General features: G+C 43.1%; 1 protein-coding gene across 1 annotated transcript; it reads left to right on the top strand.

Moving 5' to 3' along the window:
* The first annotated feature begins 1,242 nt into the window (after nucleotides 1–1,242).
* LOC129592337 (uncharacterized) lies at nucleotides 1,243–2,463 on the top strand. Its single transcript, XM_055488347.1, has 2 exons — nucleotides 1,243–1,449; nucleotides 2,023–2,463. Exons 1-2 carry the CDS (start codon nucleotides 1,283–1,285, stop codon nucleotides 2,342–2,344), a joined length of 489 nt encoding a protein of 162 aa, XP_055344322.1. The 5' UTR covers nucleotides 1,243–1,282; the 3' UTR covers nucleotides 2,345–2,463.
* Nucleotides 2,464–22,302: the final 19,839 nt, after the last annotated feature.

Here is a 22,302-nt window from a genome sequence, read left to right as displayed (position 1 = left end):
TAATTTTGTCAAATCGAAAATGTTCTGAAAATTTTTCCCAGCTAATTCTGTTTCTCCCTATACTTGGTCTGACACTCTCACTGAGCGGTGTAAAGTTACACTAACATTAAATAAATAAATTTTGTTTCTTTATTATTATTAAACTTTTAGTAAGGTACTAGAGGCAGGTATTGCAAATGCCTGCCTCTAGCACTTTACTAAAACCGTATTTCTACTGTAACTATTATCCCTATTAGGATATTAATTTTCAGCTCCGATCGTGCTGTACTTTGCTCAGTTTGCTGTACTGTTACTGCTTTCTGGAATAGGGTTTCGTAATTTTTCCAGATGAACGCATTGGCGAATAATCCAGAAATGGCTCCGAAATCTCTCCGCGATCTTCTGCTCATGTTGCCGGCAAATCCCGTGTCAGCGGAAGCTGAACGCGCGATCCAACTGAAGTATGCCACTTTTTTCCCGATGCCTGTGTCTGTGTGCAAATTTCCTCCCCGTTGTTTGTGTTCATAGATTCTCCGCCATGGAACCGGGAAGTTCCGTGCCGGTCATCGACTGCCTGAAGTACTATACTATCTTCAGCTGTAATGCATGGCCCCTGTACGCTGCGCTGACCGGTAACGGAAATCCCCCGATCGGTTTCGCGCTGTACCCATTAAGCGCCACGGCGACAAATGACGCCGGTGTGTTGGGATGTCAATGTTGTGGTTAACCGTCGCGGACGACGATTATTCATACATGCGGTGGAAGATATTCCACAGTACACGGAACTTAAGGAGGTAAGTCGCATATTTTCGCTGGACGTAACGCTGCAGAGTAGATACACAGAAGATCTGTCGGACAGAAAGAGCAAGAGGTCACGTGACCAAAAATTAATCGTGAAGCCGATGCAGTTATGTTCACTACTGATGTTTGCAGTTGCGATACAGTGACGTACTGGAGCCATCTCGCCAAACAAAAGGAGAACGACGCGAGCAGTTCCAGATGCGTCACGGTTATCCGTGTACTTGCCGTCGATGCAAAGATGAATATGTATGAGTAGTGTGATTACTGTCAATTGATCCTGATGTCTGCTTCGACATGATCGGTCTATCCTTAGGATGCTAACATTAACTCGTTGCGATGTGTGACCAGTGGATGCACCAATCGGATTCCCAGCGATAGCCGTGCACTGGCGCCCTGCGCGCAATGCGGTGCCACTAACCGTGACCGTTTGGCGCAATTCCGTCATTTTGTGCAGGAGTTTGAAAGCATTAAATGGCGTCACGTGGAGTCCCTTGCCATAGCGATGAGCATGGTCACGAAGCTGGGACAGGATGTGGAGCTGGCCGGCATTTTGCAGCCGGATGCGCATTTCCGTTTTGTCTGCGGCTGGATGTTGCCGACCAAGTACTTCAATGAGGACCGCTTGGGTGATGGCTGGAAGATGATCCAGCAACTGACTGCCTGCATGCGGTAAATTTCCGACTTCACCCCTATATGGACTTTTCATTTATTACTTACAATAGAGTAAATTTAACTTCTAACTGTTTACGTAGTGATTCTAATAACTGAAAGTTATTAGTATTTAGCCATGCTCCAGTTTGTTAATGTTGTTGATAATTAATATCATTAATTGAATATTATTTAGCTATACTCAAGTTTGATAATGTGTTGATAATTATTATGAATGTCATTAATTGTTACTAGTTATTATTATTAACATGTATCATCATTAATTTTCATCAATAATTGTTATCATTGTTTTAATTATTTGGTTAATTACAGATTTCCGTTGTCAGTTAACTATCGGATTATTTGCTAATAAATCAAACTACTTACATACTGTAACTGCTGAATTATTCGGATACTCTCAGTAAACCGAAATAACTGGTGAAGTGCCTTGGGGCTGGAAGTACTGAATTTCTGTGTTGTGTGCTGCCTCTAGAGTTTTTAAAAATTATTTCATTAAAAACAAATGCATATCTCTGTACCAAGTGTACAGTAACAACCGCGATCGTCGAAAGATAAAACTAGAGTTGTCTCTAGAAAGATGTATCCAAAGTATGATGTTTTCCGCGGTCTGCAACTGATGGGATACGCAATGGCTGCCACTACTGCGCTGTACGAGCGAGTGGTGAATGGGACAGGTCGGTTGTCGGGACCGGCGGCAAATGAAATGGTCACATTGGCTCCTGAAATATGTCGTGTTGTAATCGAATACTGCGAGGAGGCCAAAGAAATCTTTACTGTTTTGTTTGGGACGGAGTCCAAGGAGGTGCAGGAGGCCGATTCTACACTGGAGCGTATGACTGTGATTATAGGCCCCATCGAGCGAGGTTTTCGCGGTAGTGAACCCAAAGCAATGTGAAATCTGATTTTTGGCTTCGAGTATTTGTTTAGTCTTTACTGTTATGAGCTTCGGTTTTTATATGCTTACATAACGGTCCTTATTTTACCTAATTGTCTCTTTCGGGATATGAAATTTATTTATTTTTTCATGCATAGTAGTGAATCAGATCGATAAACGATAATTGGTCGTACCTTTTGCAATGGGTTGCTAAACAAAATGTCGGTCTGTTGATCAAGTTGCGGTGTATCCGTTGAACACTTGGTTGACTTCACGTTAGCTTCATTCGAAAGTGTTGTTTATAGACTTTACAGTAAAATTAAGTTGCAGTAACAGTAAACAGAGGTTTGACCTTTCCTGGATTTGTTTTGAAAACCCGGGATATGTTACATCATGTCCTGAAACAAAAACTTGAATTTCTTCCTTTTTAAATAAAAATTTGCAGTTGTTCAACTGAGTGGGTCGCTGCATTTCAGTTCGCTATTTGGAGTAGGGAGATTCTTGTTCGTTCCTTATAAAAAAACTGTGACATTTAACCGAACCATCTAGAACACTGCACATCTGCGCCGTGGAGGACATGCCGCAATTTACTGGACTTGGAGATGTAAGTTGCGCACTCCGGTTTACAGCGCCGTTCTAACAGCTGTAACATTATACTGGGACCAACGTCAGGAATTTCGGCGGGGCAGCTGCTAGTTGCCGGCTGTCTGGCGCATCAAACTAGCCGGTTGGCTATGATACCGTATAATCCGTTTAGAAGGATGTATCATGTATCCAGAATATGATCTTTTCCGCTGTCTTCGACTAATGACCAGGGATCGTCTGCCTCTGTAGCGCTGCACAGACGAGTGCTGATTTGGGATGATCAGCTACCGGAAGCAAAAAATGGGACCGGGAGAATCGCGCGAGTCCATTCGCAGAAGGCGATACACGATACACTTCACTGAAATGCCATTAGCTGTAATACAATGCAAGTCTGCAGCTAACGCTTCAAAACAAACAAATGAGGTCACGATGTCTTTTGTTACTGCATGTATTCGCCGAGAATCCGAAAATGAAGACCTAGCAATTTCATAATCCGTACATGCATTTTATTCACAGCCTTCACATCATGATATGCTAGAGCCTAGCTGCACTTGTCGTCCCGCCGACTCCCGATTGTGGACTGTTCTGACAAGTCACCGGGTTATTAAACCACGGCGACGGCATCAAGTTTCAGTTTCTGTCATTTTGTGAGGCATTTTTTATTCTTTGTTGCATCCAGCTTCATCCAACTGATTTTGGTTAGTCTTTATTCTTTAACACTGTGAGGCTCACCGTGTGAGCGTGTACTACGTACACCTGTATCCGGTTGCATGTACGGATTCCTCTGTCTGTGCTTGTGTCTCGCTGGCCTTTGTTCTTGGCTTTAGAGCCGTTCATGTCTGTTCTCTTCATCTCGCCACATGCGAGCATGCGGATAATAAGTGGGCAGCAGAATGCAGCTCGCCGAACGCATCGTCATTCAATAAAGTTTGCAGTTGCTGGTCGGGCATTAGAATTTTCCTTCTTCGCTCGCAATACTTACAGCATTGCTCACTCAGCAGGATCACTTCCGTTGTAGTCTCTGCATCTGGATCTGCTTTAGATCTAGCGTCATAACACTAAGGCAGAATGGAAACCCATGAGGAGGTGGCGAACCCCGGCAGCCGCTGCTTTGTTCCCAGCGACGTTATAATGTCCTATGATCCTTTGGTGTGGGCCCTGGAGCGCGACGCCTACAAAACCCACTGTGCTTTCTGCTTTCATGACAGCGAGGAATTGCGCAAGTGTTCGGGGTGTCGGTTGCACCGCTACTGTGACACTACTTGCCAGGTGAGAAAAGAAACGGAACGATGTAAAAATTAAACTGGGTTTACAAAATGTAATTCGGGTCGTATGCCTAACAATCACGAAGATGAAAAAATAAGGGTCGGAGCTGTGAACGCGGAAATGGGATTTTTGGCAAGTAGAATTATTCTGAATAACTTTAGTGCCAACTATAGCCAACTAGCCAAGTGAGATCCTCGCCCTCTAAGTCATCCTTGATCGTTTGGGAAATTAAATCTGTTATGAACTGCCACACACGGTGCAGAAACGAGTAACATTCGGATGCAGAAGAATCTCAGCCACCAAAAAAAAGTTTTTTACAGTATTCTTAGCTCTGGTGTTTTCACCTTCCGATCACCGGATGTGTATGGAAGTATAATTATTGTGCTGGGTGATTTAATGCAGGCCGCTGACTGGAAACTGGAGCATAAACAGAATGCGCCGTGCTGAAGCAGATTAGTGGTATAAAAACCGATATGGACCATACGGTTAGCAAGTTGATAGGCGGCCTTCTAACTGACTTATCATCGCTCGGCCTCCCCGCGTCTATCGTGGTCATCAGTGACATGATCGTCAAGCTGGACTGTAAAATTAAGGTGAGTCCAGTACAAATTAGGAATGCGCAATCTGCAAACGTCACACTAGGATTTGTTTACTGTTTTACAAGTATGTTATTGATCACACACGCATTTTGCAGATAAAAGCATATTAGGGTTGTTTTGTACGAAGTACCTAAATTTAATACGCTTAAGATAGAAGTGAGCGCAAGCCCGCCCGAAAACAAGAGCTAAAAAGTTTTAAACGGGGAGAATTTTACGAGACTTCTACAGATACAATACGTACTCTGTACATGCATAGCACTGTATTTAACTGAGACGTGCAGATGTCCCTGCTTATACAGATATTCCACGTACACGCTTTGGCTCTTGTTTCCGGACGGGGTGTACTTAATTGTAGGAATGCAACTGGTAAGTATACCGTACTGAGTTTTCTGCACTCCCATAAATTTGCTCATTTCCCATTACAAGTATACCAAATTTATGGATCAACTTGCAAGTGTCGCTACAGTGCGGTCGCCCTGAATCCGCTCCTGACCTGTGGTGAACTTCAGTACGTACTGTTGCTACCTTTAGCCACAGGTCATGAAGTCATAATGCATATATTTGGGAAATCTGGCAGTCCCTTAAGTTGTTAACGTTCTTATTAAACTTCCTCCTACAGATATAGGAAGGAAATCCATTCGCTATTGTTGTGATGCTTACTCGGTTCCTCGCAGTAATTGCAATTTGTGTTTTTCAGTTGAACACGATGATTGACATGCCCGGAATGGGTTCCCAGTCGGCCAAAGATCTTCTGCTCATGCTGCCGGCAAATCCCGAGCAATCGGAACTCAATCGCATGATGCAGTCGCAGTAAGCCAGTTGCCGTGATTTGTCTGCAAATTCCTGCTGAGTTGTGTGCAAATCTTGTTCAATCTGTCCACAGAAAATCAACCATGCAAGCTGAAAATTCCTCCTACTACGGAATCCTGAGTTATAATGCATGGCCCATTTACGGTGCGCTGGACGGCGCCGCCGAACCTCCGATCGGTTTGGCGTTGTATCCTCAAGTGCCGCGGCATAGCATGAAGAATGTGTGCTGGGATGCCAGTGTGGTGCTTAACCCGCGGCGGACGACCATTGTTCATACATGCCGTGGAATCCATCCCGCAATATACCGGAATAAAGGATGTAAGTTTTAACACCCTACACCCACTACTACTATCTAATTTGTACAAATGTATTCCATTTATTTTACATACTGTAACGTTTCTACAAAGTAGCGCCGAATTACGGTCAGAGTAGAAATTTGTACTGTTTGCAGTTGCGGCACAGTGAACTCCTGGAACCATCCCGCCAAACAAGAGCGGAACGCCGCAGTGCATTTGAGAAGCTTCACGGATATAAGTGTACTTGCCGCAAATGCACGGAAGAATATGTGCGTACGAATTGTTAACCCCTCGAGCAGTAATAATTAACTGCACGGTATTCCGCATCTGTGATCTTTTAGGATGCTGACAGTAATCCACTACGATGTGTCACAGTGGGATGCACCAACCGCATTCCAAGCGACCGCCGTGCACTGGCACCCTGCTCCGAATGCGGCGCACTAAACAGTGGTCGCCTGACGCAGTACCACCGATTTGTGGAGCAGTACGAAAGCTTCAAGTTTCGTCATCCGGAGGATCTTGACAAGATGATGGGCTTGGTCACGAATCTCGGCCTAGAACTGGAGAGTGCCGGCATCCTGCAGCCGGATGCGCATTTCCGATATCTCTGCTGCTGGCGGGTGCCGCAACAGTACTTTGATGAAAACCGCGTAGAAGATGGCTGGAAGATGATGGAAGAGCAGACGGTCTGTGTGCGGTAGGTTTTTCGACTCTAGTTCTCCAGTAATTTATACGACCGTAATTGCAAACAACCTACTAGTTAGTACATGATTTAAATTACCTTTAGAAAGGTGTATCCGGAATATGAGCTTTTCCGCGCTCTTCAGCTGATGGGCCAGGCAGTATCTCTCAGTTTGGTGTTGCATCAGCAAATGTTGAACGGTACTGCACATCTGTCCCAAACAAAAAAGGAATCTGAATCATCGGCTGCTCAGATGATTAACAGTGTGTTTAAATACAGCGAGGAAGCCAAGAATATCTTAATTGTCCTGTTTGGTAAAGCGTCTAAAGAAGCTGAGAAAGCCAATGATGTGCTGGCGCGATTGGATGGGAAATTTGGTTCCAATCGAGCAGGCTGTTCGGGGCACTGAATCAGCAGCCAAGGAATGATTATTTTCGGGAGTTCGAATGGTTTTGATGTTGTAATGGTTTACCTTGTTGAGTTCAACGTAAACCTGATTTTCTGTTTTATATGACAACTGGGAAGAAATTCATTTATTTCCAAACTGGTAATTAACACGAGTGTTTTTCACTTCTCCGTCACGGAGATTTAATCACCAACGTGACTCCGTTAGTCAGTTAATTCAGTTTTTGTTAGGAAATGACCAGAAAGATATGACGTGGCGGTAAGTGCTGAAAGCAAAAAAATGAAATGGCTTCAACCGACACGTTTCGAAAAGCCGAACTAACGTTCTTACTGTATGAAATATTTCATAATCGACCGAAGCGAAGCGAAGGTCCTCTATGTTCAAGAAAACAGGAATTCTGTCGGTCACGTTGGTCATGTCGGTCACGCCTCAATTTTAAATACAGCCCTGCTCAGCCAAGTTGGGGCATTTGCGTTAAATAAATCATAAAATAATTTAACACGTAGCATTGCTTTTCCTTTTGCACTTTTCCAGCATACTCTGTAACTTTTTATTGCGAATCTGGAAATACTGAACCGCAGTCTTTCGAAGCACCAGTAGGGAGCCAAGCACTGGATGAGGTAGTAGTCATTTTTCATATGCTTATGACTGATTCTATAAAATATTCACCAACCGATATTTTTTCGTGAACTTTTCTGGGAACCGTTGAGAGCCAGAAAATGTGTGGCTGTCGGTTAGCAAAAACATCTTGAGCAATCAGGGTTTGAGCTGACGCCCAAAGAAGCTGCATCTCCCGTAGACTTACATGTTAAAAATGACCCGTCGTAGAATATGGTTGCCTAAATGATGGATGTATGTCCCTTGAACTAATATTTTCACAGACAAGACATGAGTCTTGTTAGTCAGTTTTCATGTGCCGACAAATACCCAGCCGTTATTCCAGGGCACCGGTGGGGAACGGAAGTGGCGGAACGATTGCACATAACTCCACCAAAGCAGATCGGAAACAAAGGTTATGGGCGCTGTTTTATAACGTTGCAATGGACCCATTGCAACGATATAAAACAGCCCCCATTAATGGACTGTTTTAAGGAAAGTGGGCCGGTACATGGTACCAAATTCGTATACATGCACGAAAAATTTTCGCTTTCGCGCACTCCAAACACATTTTTGTTTCGGTTTATGACGTTTTGTAGCCAGAAGATTTGTGTACACTGGCGTGAAAACCGTTTGTGCGCGCAACATCCGATTCAAAAGTTATGACTGCTAGAAAATTCCTATAAGTTTATATGCATTCAGGTGTACCGAAAATTTCGTTAAGGACCGATCTTTTTCAGATTTTGCACGTAAACGCACATAATCACGAAGAACGTTTTTCCACCGATCCACTGTTCTGGCATGTTTTTGAAATTTTAATTGAATTTTAAAAGTTTTAAATTTATTTTTGTAAGAGGAGAATCCTCTGTACACACAGCAGTCGCCCATCCGCCGCCTACCTGGTTGGCTCAAGCTCAAGCACAAATATCTTGATCTTCGCCAACAGCGGCGATGGCACAGTGGCTGTGCTACGTGGATCGCACACTCGGTAGCCAGCGGTTCGATTCCGCTCCATCCCCATTTTTCGGAATTTCCTCAACAGACAGGACTTCATCTGACCGCCCTCCCTCGCTGAGATCACCCCGGACAGCCGACTTATGTGCTGCCTCTGTGATATTTCAAAATTTGAAAAAAACGATGGAAGTCTGAATCGGTGTAAAAACGATCTTCATGGTCATGTGCATTTACGTGCAAAATCTGAAGGAGATCGGTCCATAATGAGACTTTTAGTACGCCTGAATGCATTTAAACTTTTTGGAATTTTATTACAGCCATAACATTTGAACCGGATGTTGCGCGCACAAACGGTTTTCACGCCAGTGTATACAAATTATCTGGCTACAGAATGTCATAAAACAAGAGAAAAATGGGTTTAGATTGCGAATAACATTTAATTACGAATAATACGTAATTTGAACAGGGAGTCCGCGACGGAATGTTTTCGCTGACTGCGAAGCAGACATGAAAACGCCACCTTGGCGTATTTTATGAACGAAACATTTAAAATTGACGATTAATACCTAGCAAAAAAGATCTTATTACATATATAGTTGCCTGCGGCATTCCGCGATTTTACAATGAGCCAAGAACTTACTCGTGCTATAGGTAAGTACTTGAATGAGGGAAGAATTGAATGAGGGAAGAACTGCAAGAGGGAAGTAGGAACACTGTGCAGCATTTACAGATATATGAAGTTATGAACACTGTGCACCAGCAGCACTGGGCATTAAACTTGTTTTCCCGCTTCGCTTCGGTCTTTTAGTGCAAGCCAACAGCGGTGCACTTTCCTAGTTATCCATATTGAGAAACGTTGTTTCGGAAATTTGATTTTTATCGTACGCATGTCGCCGGTGCGTGTTTAAACACTCCCGGTTGTGCAAAATTCTCTAGTTTTTTTTATTCTGAAAGATTCTTAATTGGTGGGAGATTGCGCTGTGGTATTTTTAATAACAGCTACGAGAACAGCTGACCTACGGTTAGTCAACCGGAAGACGGGACGCCTTTTCCGGGGCTAGCTATACAACACATAAAAATAAGGCTTTTTCGCATAAATATATAAACAGAGCTTCGCTGCATAGTTGTGTCGTTACATAAAAAGCCGCTGCTGCATAGTTTTGTGTTTATGTGTTGTATACCTAATCCGGAAAAAAATGGAATCGGGATCGATGAAACCTATTAAAACCAGTCCGGTATACGTAGCAGTGATAGTTTTCTACAGCTGCTGTCACTATGGCCGATCTCCACGACTCTATTAAACTGTCTGCGAACGTTGCCGGAAGCCGATAATCAAAATGTTTCCCGGCATCCGGTTGAAATTTTTTGTACTCGTATAGTTAGCGCGTGTTAAAATTGACCTGCAGCAAATGTCCCGAAAGCAACCCGGAAGCATACAGAGTAGAGTTGTACAGTTCCATCACTTCCATGTACGTAATTACTCTTACGTACGAGTACATAGAACTTGTGATTTTGCTAGTCTGCTGTGTGAATGTGAAGCGTCCCTCTCAATTGTTTGAATCGTCTTTATTTACTTCGGCAGGATGCAACTGCAGTACGCGTACGCGCTGCCCACGGTTAAATTCTGCAATCGTCGTTACGGTCAACCTAATCGCCTTCATCCATTAATTTTGTTCAGCGAATGTACTTTATACCATACTTAGGACAATATCTGGTCCTTCCCAACTCATCCAGTAAGCTATTGAAAACTAAAATTTTGAAATTTTGCGAACCACTTTGAATATCATCAGTGTTTTCCCCACTACTTGCATAGAGTATCATATTTGTTTTGACCATTCCGCTGAAAATAGAGACAATGGAGGTTGTGCCGAGCGCTGGTGGGCGTTGTTTATCAGCTGGCGAGCTTGTGATGTCCTGTGATCCGATGGTTTGGGCACTGGAGAGGAGCGCCTACAAAACGTACTGTGCCTACTGTTTCCAGCCGAGCACATGGTTAAATTCTGCAATCGTCGTTACGGTCAACCTAATCGCCTTCGTCCATTAATTTTGTTCAGCGAATGTACTTTATACCATACTTAGGACAATATCTGGTCCTTCCCAACTCATCCACGGGGTTACGCACATGTTCGGGATGCCAGTTGCATCGCTATTGCAGTTTTGTTTGCCAGGTACGGTGGCTACGTGTCTGAACTGTTATCCTGCAAAGCTCAGTGAAAGGCAGCGATACAGATCTGTAGGTGCAAGACCATAAAATTTAGGAGCATCCCCATTGCCGTTTCCAAGCCGCGTTAAACGCGCTGTTTATCGCATGTTTCATTGGTGTCAGGTCGCTGACTGGAAAATGGAACACAAACTAGAATGCGCGACGCTTAAGAAGACGGAAAGCATGGAAACAGTTGCGGCAGCGGCGGGCATAACGGCGGGTTCCGGAACAGCGGACAGCTTCCCCACACGCGTTAAGGCCGCCTTCGTCGTCCATGATCTCACTAAAAAGTTGATCAATAAACTTGAGGTAAGCAACCGGTTTTATCAGAAGACGGATCCGGGTCAGGATGTGAAGTCGCCTCGCACCCTTCACTAACATTCATACCATGAGGCCCTGCGAGATGACCCATTTGGCACCATGCCACCAGCACCCGGTTTAGTTTTCTCTATGATGTTTCGTATCTTTACCCGATTCGATAGACAAGTCGTTTTCCTTGTAACGGAAGTCTTATTGTTTCGAAGGTGATTGTCATGACAGAGAGAAAGACCTAATGAAATGTAGCTTTTCGCGACACTGCGATAATGATTAGCAAAATTAGTTTTGCCGGAAGTAAAACTAACTGCGCAATAGTGTGTTTTTACTTGCCCCTATTAAAAAAATACAGGCTGTCAGACTTGCGGCTTGGTTAATTGCTGTTATTGTTGTGACCTGGCAGCAACCGGACATGTTAAGCCTCGGTTACAACGTTGAATGTATTTCAGTTGACTCTTTGCACTATTACAAAACGGTAATACTTCTAATAAAATACTAGACCTAAGATATTACACTTGTGTTATTTGCTTTGTTTTTCAAAAAGTTTATTTGATGTTTGAGTGTAAGATTTAATGATAGAAATCGTTTTTATGAAAACTAATCATTTCCATGAATTTTGTTTTGCTAGGAAATTTTGTTTTCTCGTGACTGAAATATGCAACTGTATAATGAAAGTGACCGAAATATGAGGAAAACCGAAGTACAATCTTAACAAAATTTCCTTCAGTCGACAGTCGTATTACCAGTGTCATCTCACCGATTGTAATCTTCTCATGGTACTCTAGAAGAAAGCGGTGATGGACATCCCGGAAATGGGTTCGAAATCTGTTAAAGACCTTCTGTTCATGTTGCCGAAAAATCCCAAAATGACGCAAGAAGAGTAAGTTACGGGCATACAGCAAATAACAACAGAGCATGTAGCTCAATCTTCGGCAAGGGCGGTAAATCTGCATGTGGGTTGTGAACCCGACCGGACATTATCAAGTAATGGTTCCGTTTCAACTTCTTATTGGTTGCTGTTTCGCAGACAGTCCTCCATGGAGTCGGGAAATCGCAGGGCAGCCAATATGACTTCTGTGGAATTCATTGCTTACTGTAAATGTCTCTCTTATAACGCTGTGGAAATCTACGATATACGCAAGCCCAGTACACCAATCGGCGTAGCCGTATATCCACAAGCACCGTTGGGAGGGATGACGCCGGTGTGCTGGGATATCAATGTGGTGCTGTTGCGCCGCGGACGGAGGCTGTTTATACGTACCGTGGAGGGTATTCCGCAGTTTACCGGCATTGCAGATGTAAGTTGCCCACGCCTACACGAAGTGCCGAATACGTAATAATATTATGAGTCTAGTAAAACTAATCTTGGCTAAGCGGTTGGGAGTTGATTGCACTTGTGATGTAGGTGAATATGCGCAAAATTAACATTTCAAAGTTTTCTGACTGCCTGGCATTTTCGGCCAAGTTACGCGAGTGATAATGTGTGAATCGCTGTATGCTGGATGGCTATTTATGTAAATCTTCCAACTCCTACAAATATTTATTCAAATCTCAATACGGCAAAAAAGTAAAAGCAGCTGACATCTCCGTTTTTAATTCTATCTCAGTTTTTCTGTTCATAATGCAGATTGTACTGTACAATGGTCGGCATTTTTTTAAAGTAGTAGTTTTTTTACCAGTTTTTTAAAGTAGTAGCCTGCAAGAGCAGCTGTTAATTTGGCCGAGTTATTTTGATCCCCACAGTGCAATTGTACAAAATGATGGCCATATCGAAGTATCTCTTTCAGCTGCGCTACAGCCATATGGTGGAACCGTTCGGTCTGACAAGAGTTGAACGGCGCGCTGAATTCGAGGAGCGTCATTGGCGTCCTTGCACTTGTCGGAAATGCTCGGAAGCATATGTATGTTATCAAAATAATCGTGCTAGAAGCTACCGCTAAACCTTGATTTATATTGCAAGGATGCGGACGTCAATCCACTACAGTGTGTGACGGTAGGATGCTCCAATCGAATTCCGAGCGATAGCCGCGCACTTGCAGCCTGCTCGGAATGCGGTGCCATCAACAGTGCAAGGTTGACGCAGTTGCGCCGATTCATGCAGCAGCACGAGATGATAAAGAAAAGCTGTCCCAGCGAGTTGCACACGGACATGATTATGCAGCTTTGCAAGGAGTTGGACGCTGCCGGTATCCTGCAGCCGGATGCGCATTTCCGATCTGTCTGTGGCTGGAAATTAGCTCAAAAGTATTACAATGAAGGTCGCTTCAAAGACGGCTGGACTATGATGAAGGAGTTTGTCACCTGTGCCCGGTAAATTCGGTAGTTACTCGTATCGGCTTTATAACGTTTATCGTAGTTACTCATGTCTGCTTTATAACGTTTATCTTTTACTTGCAATGGTTATCGTAGTGAGTACGGTATAAATTGTGTAATTACTTATGGCCTTCAGGAACATTTGTCCGATGTTTGCAACGTCTCGTGCTACTGTACTGATGTACGCTGGGAGGTCTACCGCCCAGGCGGTGGAACAGCACGTCCTGAATGCAACTGGTAAGCTGACGAGACCGGCGAAGCAAGAGCTGCAGACACTAGTTGCTCAAGTGTCCAGTCTCATTTTGGGATATGTCCACGAATCCAACAATATTATTGGGGCATTGTACGATCAGCGGTCCAAGGAAGCCCAGATAAATGATACGGCGGTGAAGGCTGTGGTCTCCATGATATTCTGCATTGAACAGGCTTTTCGCGACAACAAGTAATGCAAGCATTTTTTTTTCTTTTACTGTGTTCCGTTTTTTTTTAATTCAGTCAGCCAATGTTTTTTTGGGTTTAAAAAAATACTCGTATATGATGTTGTCTGCGGTGGATTTGCAAAACTATTGATAATTTTTAAACTTTTACTAATTTTCCCCGGAACATTTTAACCCATTTAGCGTTAATCTTGTCACCATAATAAGATGGAGTTTATGAAGTATGTTTAATTCGTGCGTGGATGGAATGGGATTTCAACAAATATTCGTTTTTAAGTGCAATAAACACTACCCAAGGTAGTGTTTATTGCACACCCAGCTACCGCAGTAGTCTTCCTTGTACCGTATTGTGCAGTGTGTATCTGTACACAGTACACCGATTTCAAACAAATGATTTCTTAAGTACAGGTTATAATAAGGGTCCGCAAAGTTCCCCTTTGTCTTTCTGTTTTACCTTTTACCTTTTTAGACTTTACCTTTGCCGCCGCAAAAACGTCACCATCCCAATCTACAATCTTCCCAAATAGCCGTTTGAAAATTTTCTATAAAACCGATCACCAGAACTGAAACGCAGAACTGGTCAGCGAGCTTTTACTCATTAGAATCTTGTACAGTTAGAAAAAATTAGCGGAACGGAAATGCTAGAACAATCACGGAAGTGCATTAGAAAGCACGTGTAGAACAATTCCCTTCACACAATCGCAGGCCGTCATGAGCGCAGTGCGAAGATGAGGAAGGGTCAATCTCCAGAAACTGGTGGGCTGTCTCGTTACGCAAATTTTTCTCTGTGTTTTCATTACGGAAGAGGTCATACAACTGCATATTAATTCAATCCAGGGCGTTTGAGCGGCATGCTACTTATTCTGTTTGTTTAAATTTTTTTATTGGAAAGTAGTGCGTGGCGAGATTTCTTCTTCAAATTCGTATTCAAAGTATACTGTAGCCGCGCGGTGAGATTGCACCACCGATTCTGGTACACGGAAATGTGAGGAATATTTATTGGTTTAGTTAGCAGCTACAGCAGATTTTTTAAACATTAAATCGAGAAATATTACATAACAAAATAAGTTTGGTCGTATTATAATACGATGGTTTTTGTCTTACCTTTATGACTTCAGTAATTAAGTAGAATGTGGGTTTTTATGCAGACGAAATGGGAGTTTGGTGCAGCGGTAAGCTTACACAGTCTCCGTTTTTGCGGTTCGAAATTACTGATGTTACCAGTGATGCTATTGCGTGTTATAGGCTACGAGAAATAATTCGTACGTTAGACGAATTTGTTTAACACAGATTATTTAATGTACCTACTTGCAGATATGCGGCATTCCCTCGTTGAGTTATCAATGCACGTTAAATTTTTCGAGACATTTTTTTGCTAGTGCTTACTGTGCTGGCAGTGTCCCGCCGTATCCCTTGAGTATTCCTCATGCATCCTCACAATTTTTTGACTTCATTTTATTCATTGTCGTATCATTGTTACTTAAATACTTGCTAATACCAAGGCATAAGATTCGGGCATTCTGTAAGAATGTTTGAAGAAAACGAGGTACAGTAAAAGCCTGCAATTTGGGATAATCAAAGTCCTGTTTCAAATAAGTAATCAAATGGAACCTGTTCTGGTAGGCTCACGGATGCTCATTCAGACCGCTCGGTTGCCGGTGGATTAACAAAAGGTAGCAAAGAACACTCAACAATCTTGCAGGTGAGCTATTTTTGCGGTTTCTAAAACTACAAGCGCAACGTCGGATTCAACAGGCAATATCAGCAAACACATAATTAAACAAACCCAAAACTTCCTTATTTTCTGGCGTGAAACTTCTGCTTAATACGGTTTAATTAGGAAGCCACCCGCAGCGGTTTAATTATGATACAGTTTAATACGGTTTAATTATGAAGTGACCCGCTCCATCATAGCATCGTTTATCTAGGCTTCTAGCGTCTCCTTACCAAACAATACAATGAAAGTGCTCTTCGCTTCTTCAGCACAATCCAAAATGAGGCAGCACAATTCTGTTGCCAATGCTTCCAGCTTTTGCTTCGGGTGCTGTCAGCTCACTGACGTCATCGGAATTCGCTTTTCCAGAGCTTCCGCGGTAGACAACGCAGTGGTTACCAGCAGGTGGGCGCGCAGGTGTTGGTCGGTTGGTTGGGTTGGTCAGTTCTCACTTCTCAGATCTCAGGTGCATACGTAGAACCGATGCGGCCACTGCAACCAGGTGAAGAGAAAATGTTCAGATAGTACGGATTCCGGGCGTGTTCTATATCCACCCCAGAGACTAACCGCTACTGGAGGAAATACTGGTTGCCCATGTCCATCCAGTACTCTCTGTCAACGAACTGGGAGAATCCAACAGCTGCGGTACTCGAGAATGGTATTGATTTCCATAAAGGCCAGACAAGATTCGCCACGTCTTTTTTGGAACGCACTGGCGCGTGCAGTAATAGGGAAACAGAGGATAAGGGATGAGCATACATCATAGTCATACAGACTACAGCATTAGTTACAGTGAGGTACTTTCTTACAGTCTGTACAATTTCGTCAAGCGTGATTCATCAAGCAGCGACCTAGCAGCGTCTTTTATTTAGCGACCAATACGCTAAAAATAATAATTATTTTATTACATAATTATTGTGTAATGCGACTGCAGTATGTACGTACTAAATTTTATGTAGTACAGTATGACATTGTAGTACTAGTGTGTACTATGTGCAGTACAGTGTACGTAGTACGTACCAGAGCATGCAGCATGAGCATTTCGCACGCTGCGCAAGTGCGCATTTCTGATCCGGATGCTAACGGCTCAGTGCAATGGATATGATTCAACGCCTGATCGCAGTTCTGTCGATGCTGTTGTAGCCAGTATAATTTCGCAAATCTTCCTTGAAATCATCGCACCTAGATTCTGATTTTCAAACACTGAGTATTTATTTCCTACAGTTTTCGTTCGTGCGGGCGATCCCAGTGAAAATGGAGGCAAAGGGCACTTTGCCCAACGGTGGTCGCCGTTGTGTACTTGCTGGCGAGCTGGTGATGTCCTGTGAACCGATGGTATGGATGCTGGAGAGGACTGCCTACAAAACACATTGCGCTTACTGTCTGCAGGAAAGCCCCGGATTACGCACATGTTCGGGATGCCAGTTGCATCGCTACTGCACTGCTGCTTGTCAGGTACCCTAACTTTATTTATTAAACCAATATGGAACAGTAGTAAAACCCAAGGTAAAACACTTCGAAGCATCGGCATAGTGGCTGGAGATGACTGCAGTTTGCGTATAAAGCGTGCTTTTGATTTAAATTAAATAGGCGGCTGACTGGAAAGTGGAGCATAAACTGGAGTGCGCGCTCCTCAAAGAGATCGGCAGCAAAGACCCGATTGAAGAAATGGCGGCCCGCCCAACGGATTCCCAAACTTCCGGCAGCAGTCCCTCGCCGAAAAATATCATCGCCGCCGCTGTCGATTACGATTTGACCAAAAAGTTGATCAACAAAATGACGGTAAAAACCTGATTTTATTAGAGACCCGAACATCTTAGGGTGTGGTGTACAGCCATGTAGCATTTCTTTTTAAATTTGAAGATGACCTGCTTCGTGTTAGCATACGGAGCAAGCAGCTCTTTTTACGCATAAGGTATCTTTATTACTTTTACGTCGCGACATAACTGTCATGAGTCAAATCACTACGGCCATCATTACCCACTCAAGAATTAAAAGCTTTTTATAAAATTAGCAGCTTTTTATAGAAACGTGCTGTGGTTATTGAACAAAACACCCCCTTCGCAATTTATGATCCCGGATAAGTTATATCTTTCTATTCTGGTCTCCAGCATAAGAGTTTGAAAATATACTGTAAGCTCATCCGAATTGAATCTTCAACCGATTGAAGACGCACGACAAAACAATTCCGTTAATCTATGAATACTTCGATCTTCGTCATAGCCCATGTAGTTTGCTAACTCGTTATCACGAACCAGTCGAAGGGAGCCGCCTTCCTCTCTTTCCTCATAAGGACCCGTCGCCTGTTCCAGTTGCTGCTGATCACATTAAGCTTCTGCACGTTGCAACGGATTTGGAGTTTTAAGTTTCATAATTTTTTAAAACAGAAACATATTAAATGTTCGTGAGCAGAATTTCATTACGATATTGCAGTAGGATCGATAGCGTAAATTACAAAAGGGCGTTTTCTGTACTAACGGGGTACTGTAAACGGTTGGTTTGCAAGCATGTTCTTTGGTTTTCAGAAGAACGCGATGATGGATATCCCGGGAATGGGTCGCAAATCTGTCATAGATCTTCTGTTATCGATGCCCAAGAATCCCCTACAACCGGAAGTGCAGCAGATAAAGCAACCAAGGTAGATAATTCATTTCGCAACACTGATGCTTTAACTCCCTAATGGCTGAGGCTTCGCAGACAATACGTTGCGGAGTCGGAGAATCCCATGCCATCCGAAGATACCTACTGGAAGTTCATGGTCTGCAGTAGAATTCTCAAGTATAATGGCATGCCAATATACGAAGTGTTCTCCCCCGGCGCACCGATTGGCAGAGCGGTGTATCCGGAAGCACCAAGAGGACGTATGACGCCGGTGTGTTGGGATATCAATGTAGTGCTGAACTGCCGCGGACGACGATTGCTAATACATGCCGTGGAAGATATTCAGCAATTTAGTGGACTTAAAGATGTAAGTACCGAAAATGTGTTGGCGACATCATCCCAGCCGCAAACAAACGATTTTGGTTTTGGAGACTTTCCCTTGTCTCTTTCCATTTTCCAGTACATATATATCAGACACTGACACCAGTAGTTCGGTAAAAAGCTTTTCCTTATAGATTATGGATATTTAACATCAGTAATTATATATTGCGTCGTTTTTCAGTTGCGTTACAACGACACGGATGAGCCATTCTGTTTGACAAGACTGGAGCGGCGGATACAATTCGAAAGACGTCACGGTTTCCCGTGTACTTGTCGCAAGTGCACAGAAGCATATGTACGTTATTGAAATCTTTAAGCCGATCACCAAAACTTGTAACTGAAACATAAACGATATAATTTAGGATGCAGACATCAATCCATTGCAATGTGTGACGGTCGGATGCACGAATCGTATTCCGAGCGACAGCCGTGCTCTGCCAGCTTGCTCAGAATGCGGAGCCCTCAATGGCGAACGATTGAGGCTATTGCGCTGTTTCATGCAGCAGCATCAGGCCATTAAAAACAACTACCCACAGGAGTTGCGCTCGCCGATGCTGATACAGCTCTACAAGGAGTTGGACGCTGCCGGCACCCTGCAACCCGATGCGCACTTTCGGTATATCTGCGGCTGGGAATTAGCGAGGATGTATTACAGTGATGGCCGCTTCGAAGATGGCTGGAAAATTACGCAGGAGTTTGTAGCTTGTGCACGGTAAATCAAGTAGTCGCAGACTAAGCGTTACCGATCTCGAGTAATAATTAAAACTTTTAAAATTACTTGATGATTAAATACAGAATATTACTGTTGTGATCCTTAAAACTTAAATTGTTTACAGGAAGATTAGCCCTAAGTATGCGGATTTCCGTGCTGTTGTGCTGATCTCCACTGGGTTGTCTACCGCGAGAGCGCTGGAGAAACGCGTCACGAATGCTATTGGGAAACTGTCCGGACCGGCCAGGCAAGAACTGGCAACATTGGCAGATCAAGTTAGCTGTTGCATTTTGGATTATAGTAACGAAGCGAAGGATATATTTGTTATGTTGTTCGGTGAGCAATCGAAGGAATCCCAGATAAACGATAACGCGATGAAGCAGATTGCTTTGATCGTATGCCGCGTTGGACAGGCTTTGCAGGGCAGCAAATAACTGAGTCATGGATTACTTTTGTCAGGGATTACGTTTGTTTTCTTACTATCCGGCTTACAATTATTACTACTGGTATTCTTTACGACGTGCATAAAAAACAGGACTTGTAAAACTCTTAACCGTTATTTTAAACTGTTCCCCATTGGCCATTGTTAGTTAAGCCTTCATTTGAACAAACGCAACACTTTCTGGTTTCTGCCAAAGAAGATCGGTGCGATCTTAGAAGGCTCGCGTTCTCGTGGCGGTCCGATATGAGCATCTGCATTAAAACGCAGCCTTACCAATCGTGTCAATAATTGTTGTAAAGATTTTTAGTAGACGACAGCCACACAGATAACAAGAGCGTAAGCACGACCAGTGACCACACTACGTAAAAGTAAAAATTTCAAAGTGCCTTTTTTGTTGCAGCATTTATTGCACTATGGCCGGTAATATAGCCTTTGACATTTTTGCCACATACGGCGTTACAATAATGGTTATTTTGACGCAGTATGAAAAACTGCAAAAAAGCCTTACGGTTAGCCCTGAAAACGCTCAGGAAGGCTATTTTGCCACACTGCGACAACAGAAAAGCGGCAGAAGTTTTTATCGAATCCCCGATCAAAGACTGAGTACCCAACGCGACCGTATATTTCCTTTAACAACAAAAAAAAATACTTAAACTGAACGCTGTAATGTGGTACAGTTGTTTCTTGTGCACTATTCTTATGCAATGCAGCTTTTGTGTATTTCTTGATTATCCTACAAACTAATAGCGCATCAGTTTTGGTTACAAACTTACAATGGTTTGCTGTCAAATTATTCGCAAATAACACGGAATGATAACAACAACAACTTTAACGATAACCGTAACAACGGAGACGAGGTAAAATTACCCTGCAGCAAAATCCCATTCCATCTGCACAAAAACCCAACAATCCACGAACTACTGCATTTATTAAAAATTTAAAATTTCTGTAATTTATGATTTCATTGCCATTGAATATCATTGCCATCTCTACTGTTCTATTCATTAACAGAAAAACGGCTTAAGAGGATGCACTAGTACATTACCAATCGGAAGCGATGGCACTGAATGAAGCCAGAATGTGATACCGTGACAATTAAATAAAGTCGGGACCCGGTGTGATACGCAGGTTGGGGTGACTGTGCTTTTATGGCGTTTCTTTCCCACACCCACTCGCGCCACACAATTGCGCACATTGCCACTTACGGTATAATAAAATGCAGCAGGGTAGAAAAATAAAAACAATGAAATATGTCAGTGCCTATAGTTTATGCCTGGGACATCAATATTATATCGCCATAAAGTTTTGCCACCAAAAGACCGAAAACCAAATCTCGACGTTTAGCGTATTTCTGAGTTCCTCCAGGAAATCCTTTTCAACCGATTATTACGTGTTGCTGACTGGCTTGTGCCAATAAAAGGAGAATAACTGACTAGATTATCATTATCATTTAATATACTGCAACAGTGCAACTAACGACGGCTTTTGTTTAGAAAAGGTTTCTTACAGCGCAATACAGGTTGTAGTAAAGATACATCGCAAACCACTCTTTAATAAAATCAAAACACCATTCCAGTAGATGTACTATCGAATCCCTTATGGAAACTAGGCTACCGGCAATTAATCGAGACTGTTTCATGGCCGGTTGATTAACAAAAGGAAGTATACTTGTAAACAAGTACTTACGCAAATGAGCCATTTCTGCAGTTTGTAAAACTACCAACGCGAATTCGCATTTAAGAACAAAATCCGCAAACACTTAATTAAACCAATCCAAAACGTTCTCAACTTTCTCCTATGAAATGACTGCTCAGTGCTCACACGGTTTAATGCTGAAGCCACCCGCTCCATCGCAGCATCGTTTATCCGGACTTCTTGTGATTCCTCACCAAACAGTACAAGAAATGTGTTCTTCGTTTCTTGAGCACATTCCAGAATCAGGCAGCGTACTTCAGTAACCAGGGATTTCAGCTGTTGCTTCGCCGGTTCCGGAAGCTCACTAATATCATTCGGTACACGCTTTTCCAGTGCCTCTGTGGTAGACCACGCAATGGTTACCAACAGATGGGCGCGAAAATGTGCATAGATAGGGCAAACTTTCCTAAAAACGTGTACAATCAATGACTGTCAATCATTTGAACGGCGACTGCAAAATATCCGGTAACTGTTATTAAATTCAATCATTTTCAACTAGCGATAGGTAAAAAACCACATCCTTTGCATCGAGCTTGTGTTCAATACCACTGGGAAAAAGCATTGCATTTGGAAACTGGTACTATGTTACACTACACGTTTAGTGTCTACAGGTGAATATTTGCCCATCAATATCATCGTACAGCAATCTTGCTGTAAATCTCGCAGCGCTCGGTGCAATAAATGAAATCATATTCCTAGATCTGCAGCTGTCTGATTTACCGGACACAGGCTACAAACTCCTTCATCATTTTCCAGCCATCTTTGAAACGGCCCTCCCTGTAGTATCGCACCGATAACTCCCTCCCGCAGATGTATCTAAAATGTGCATCCGGCTGCATAATGCCGGCAGCGTCTAAGCCTCTGGAGAGCTGCAGGATCTCGACTGAGTGATATCCTTCCGGGCAGCTACTCTTAATGGCCTGGTACAGGTGGAGGAAACGATGGAACTGTATCATATCCAGGTTGAAGCT

The sequence above is a fragment of the Paramacrobiotus metropolitanus genome, unplaced genomic scaffold (genome assembly GCF_019649055.1).
Source record: "Paramacrobiotus metropolitanus isolate TYO unplaced genomic scaffold, Prichtersi_v1.0 Parri_scaffold0000051, whole genome shotgun sequence".
Classification (NCBI taxonomy): domain Eukaryota; kingdom Metazoa; phylum Tardigrada; class Eutardigrada; order Parachela; family Macrobiotidae; genus Paramacrobiotus; species Paramacrobiotus metropolitanus.
The sequence above is the reverse complement of the archived record's forward strand: the minus strand, read 5'-3'. Positions and strand labels throughout refer to the sequence as shown.

Bases quoted from the DNA above. Each gene is read 5' to 3' on its own strand.
- LOC129592337 (XM_055488347.1), top strand. From the start codon at position 1,283: ATGAGCATGGTCACGAAGCTGGGACAGGATGTGGAGCTGGCCGGCATT. The intron at 1,450-2,022 runs GTAAATTTCCGA...AGTTGTCTCTAG, and splicing joins CAACTGACTGCCTGCATGCG to AAAGATGTATCCAAAGTATG.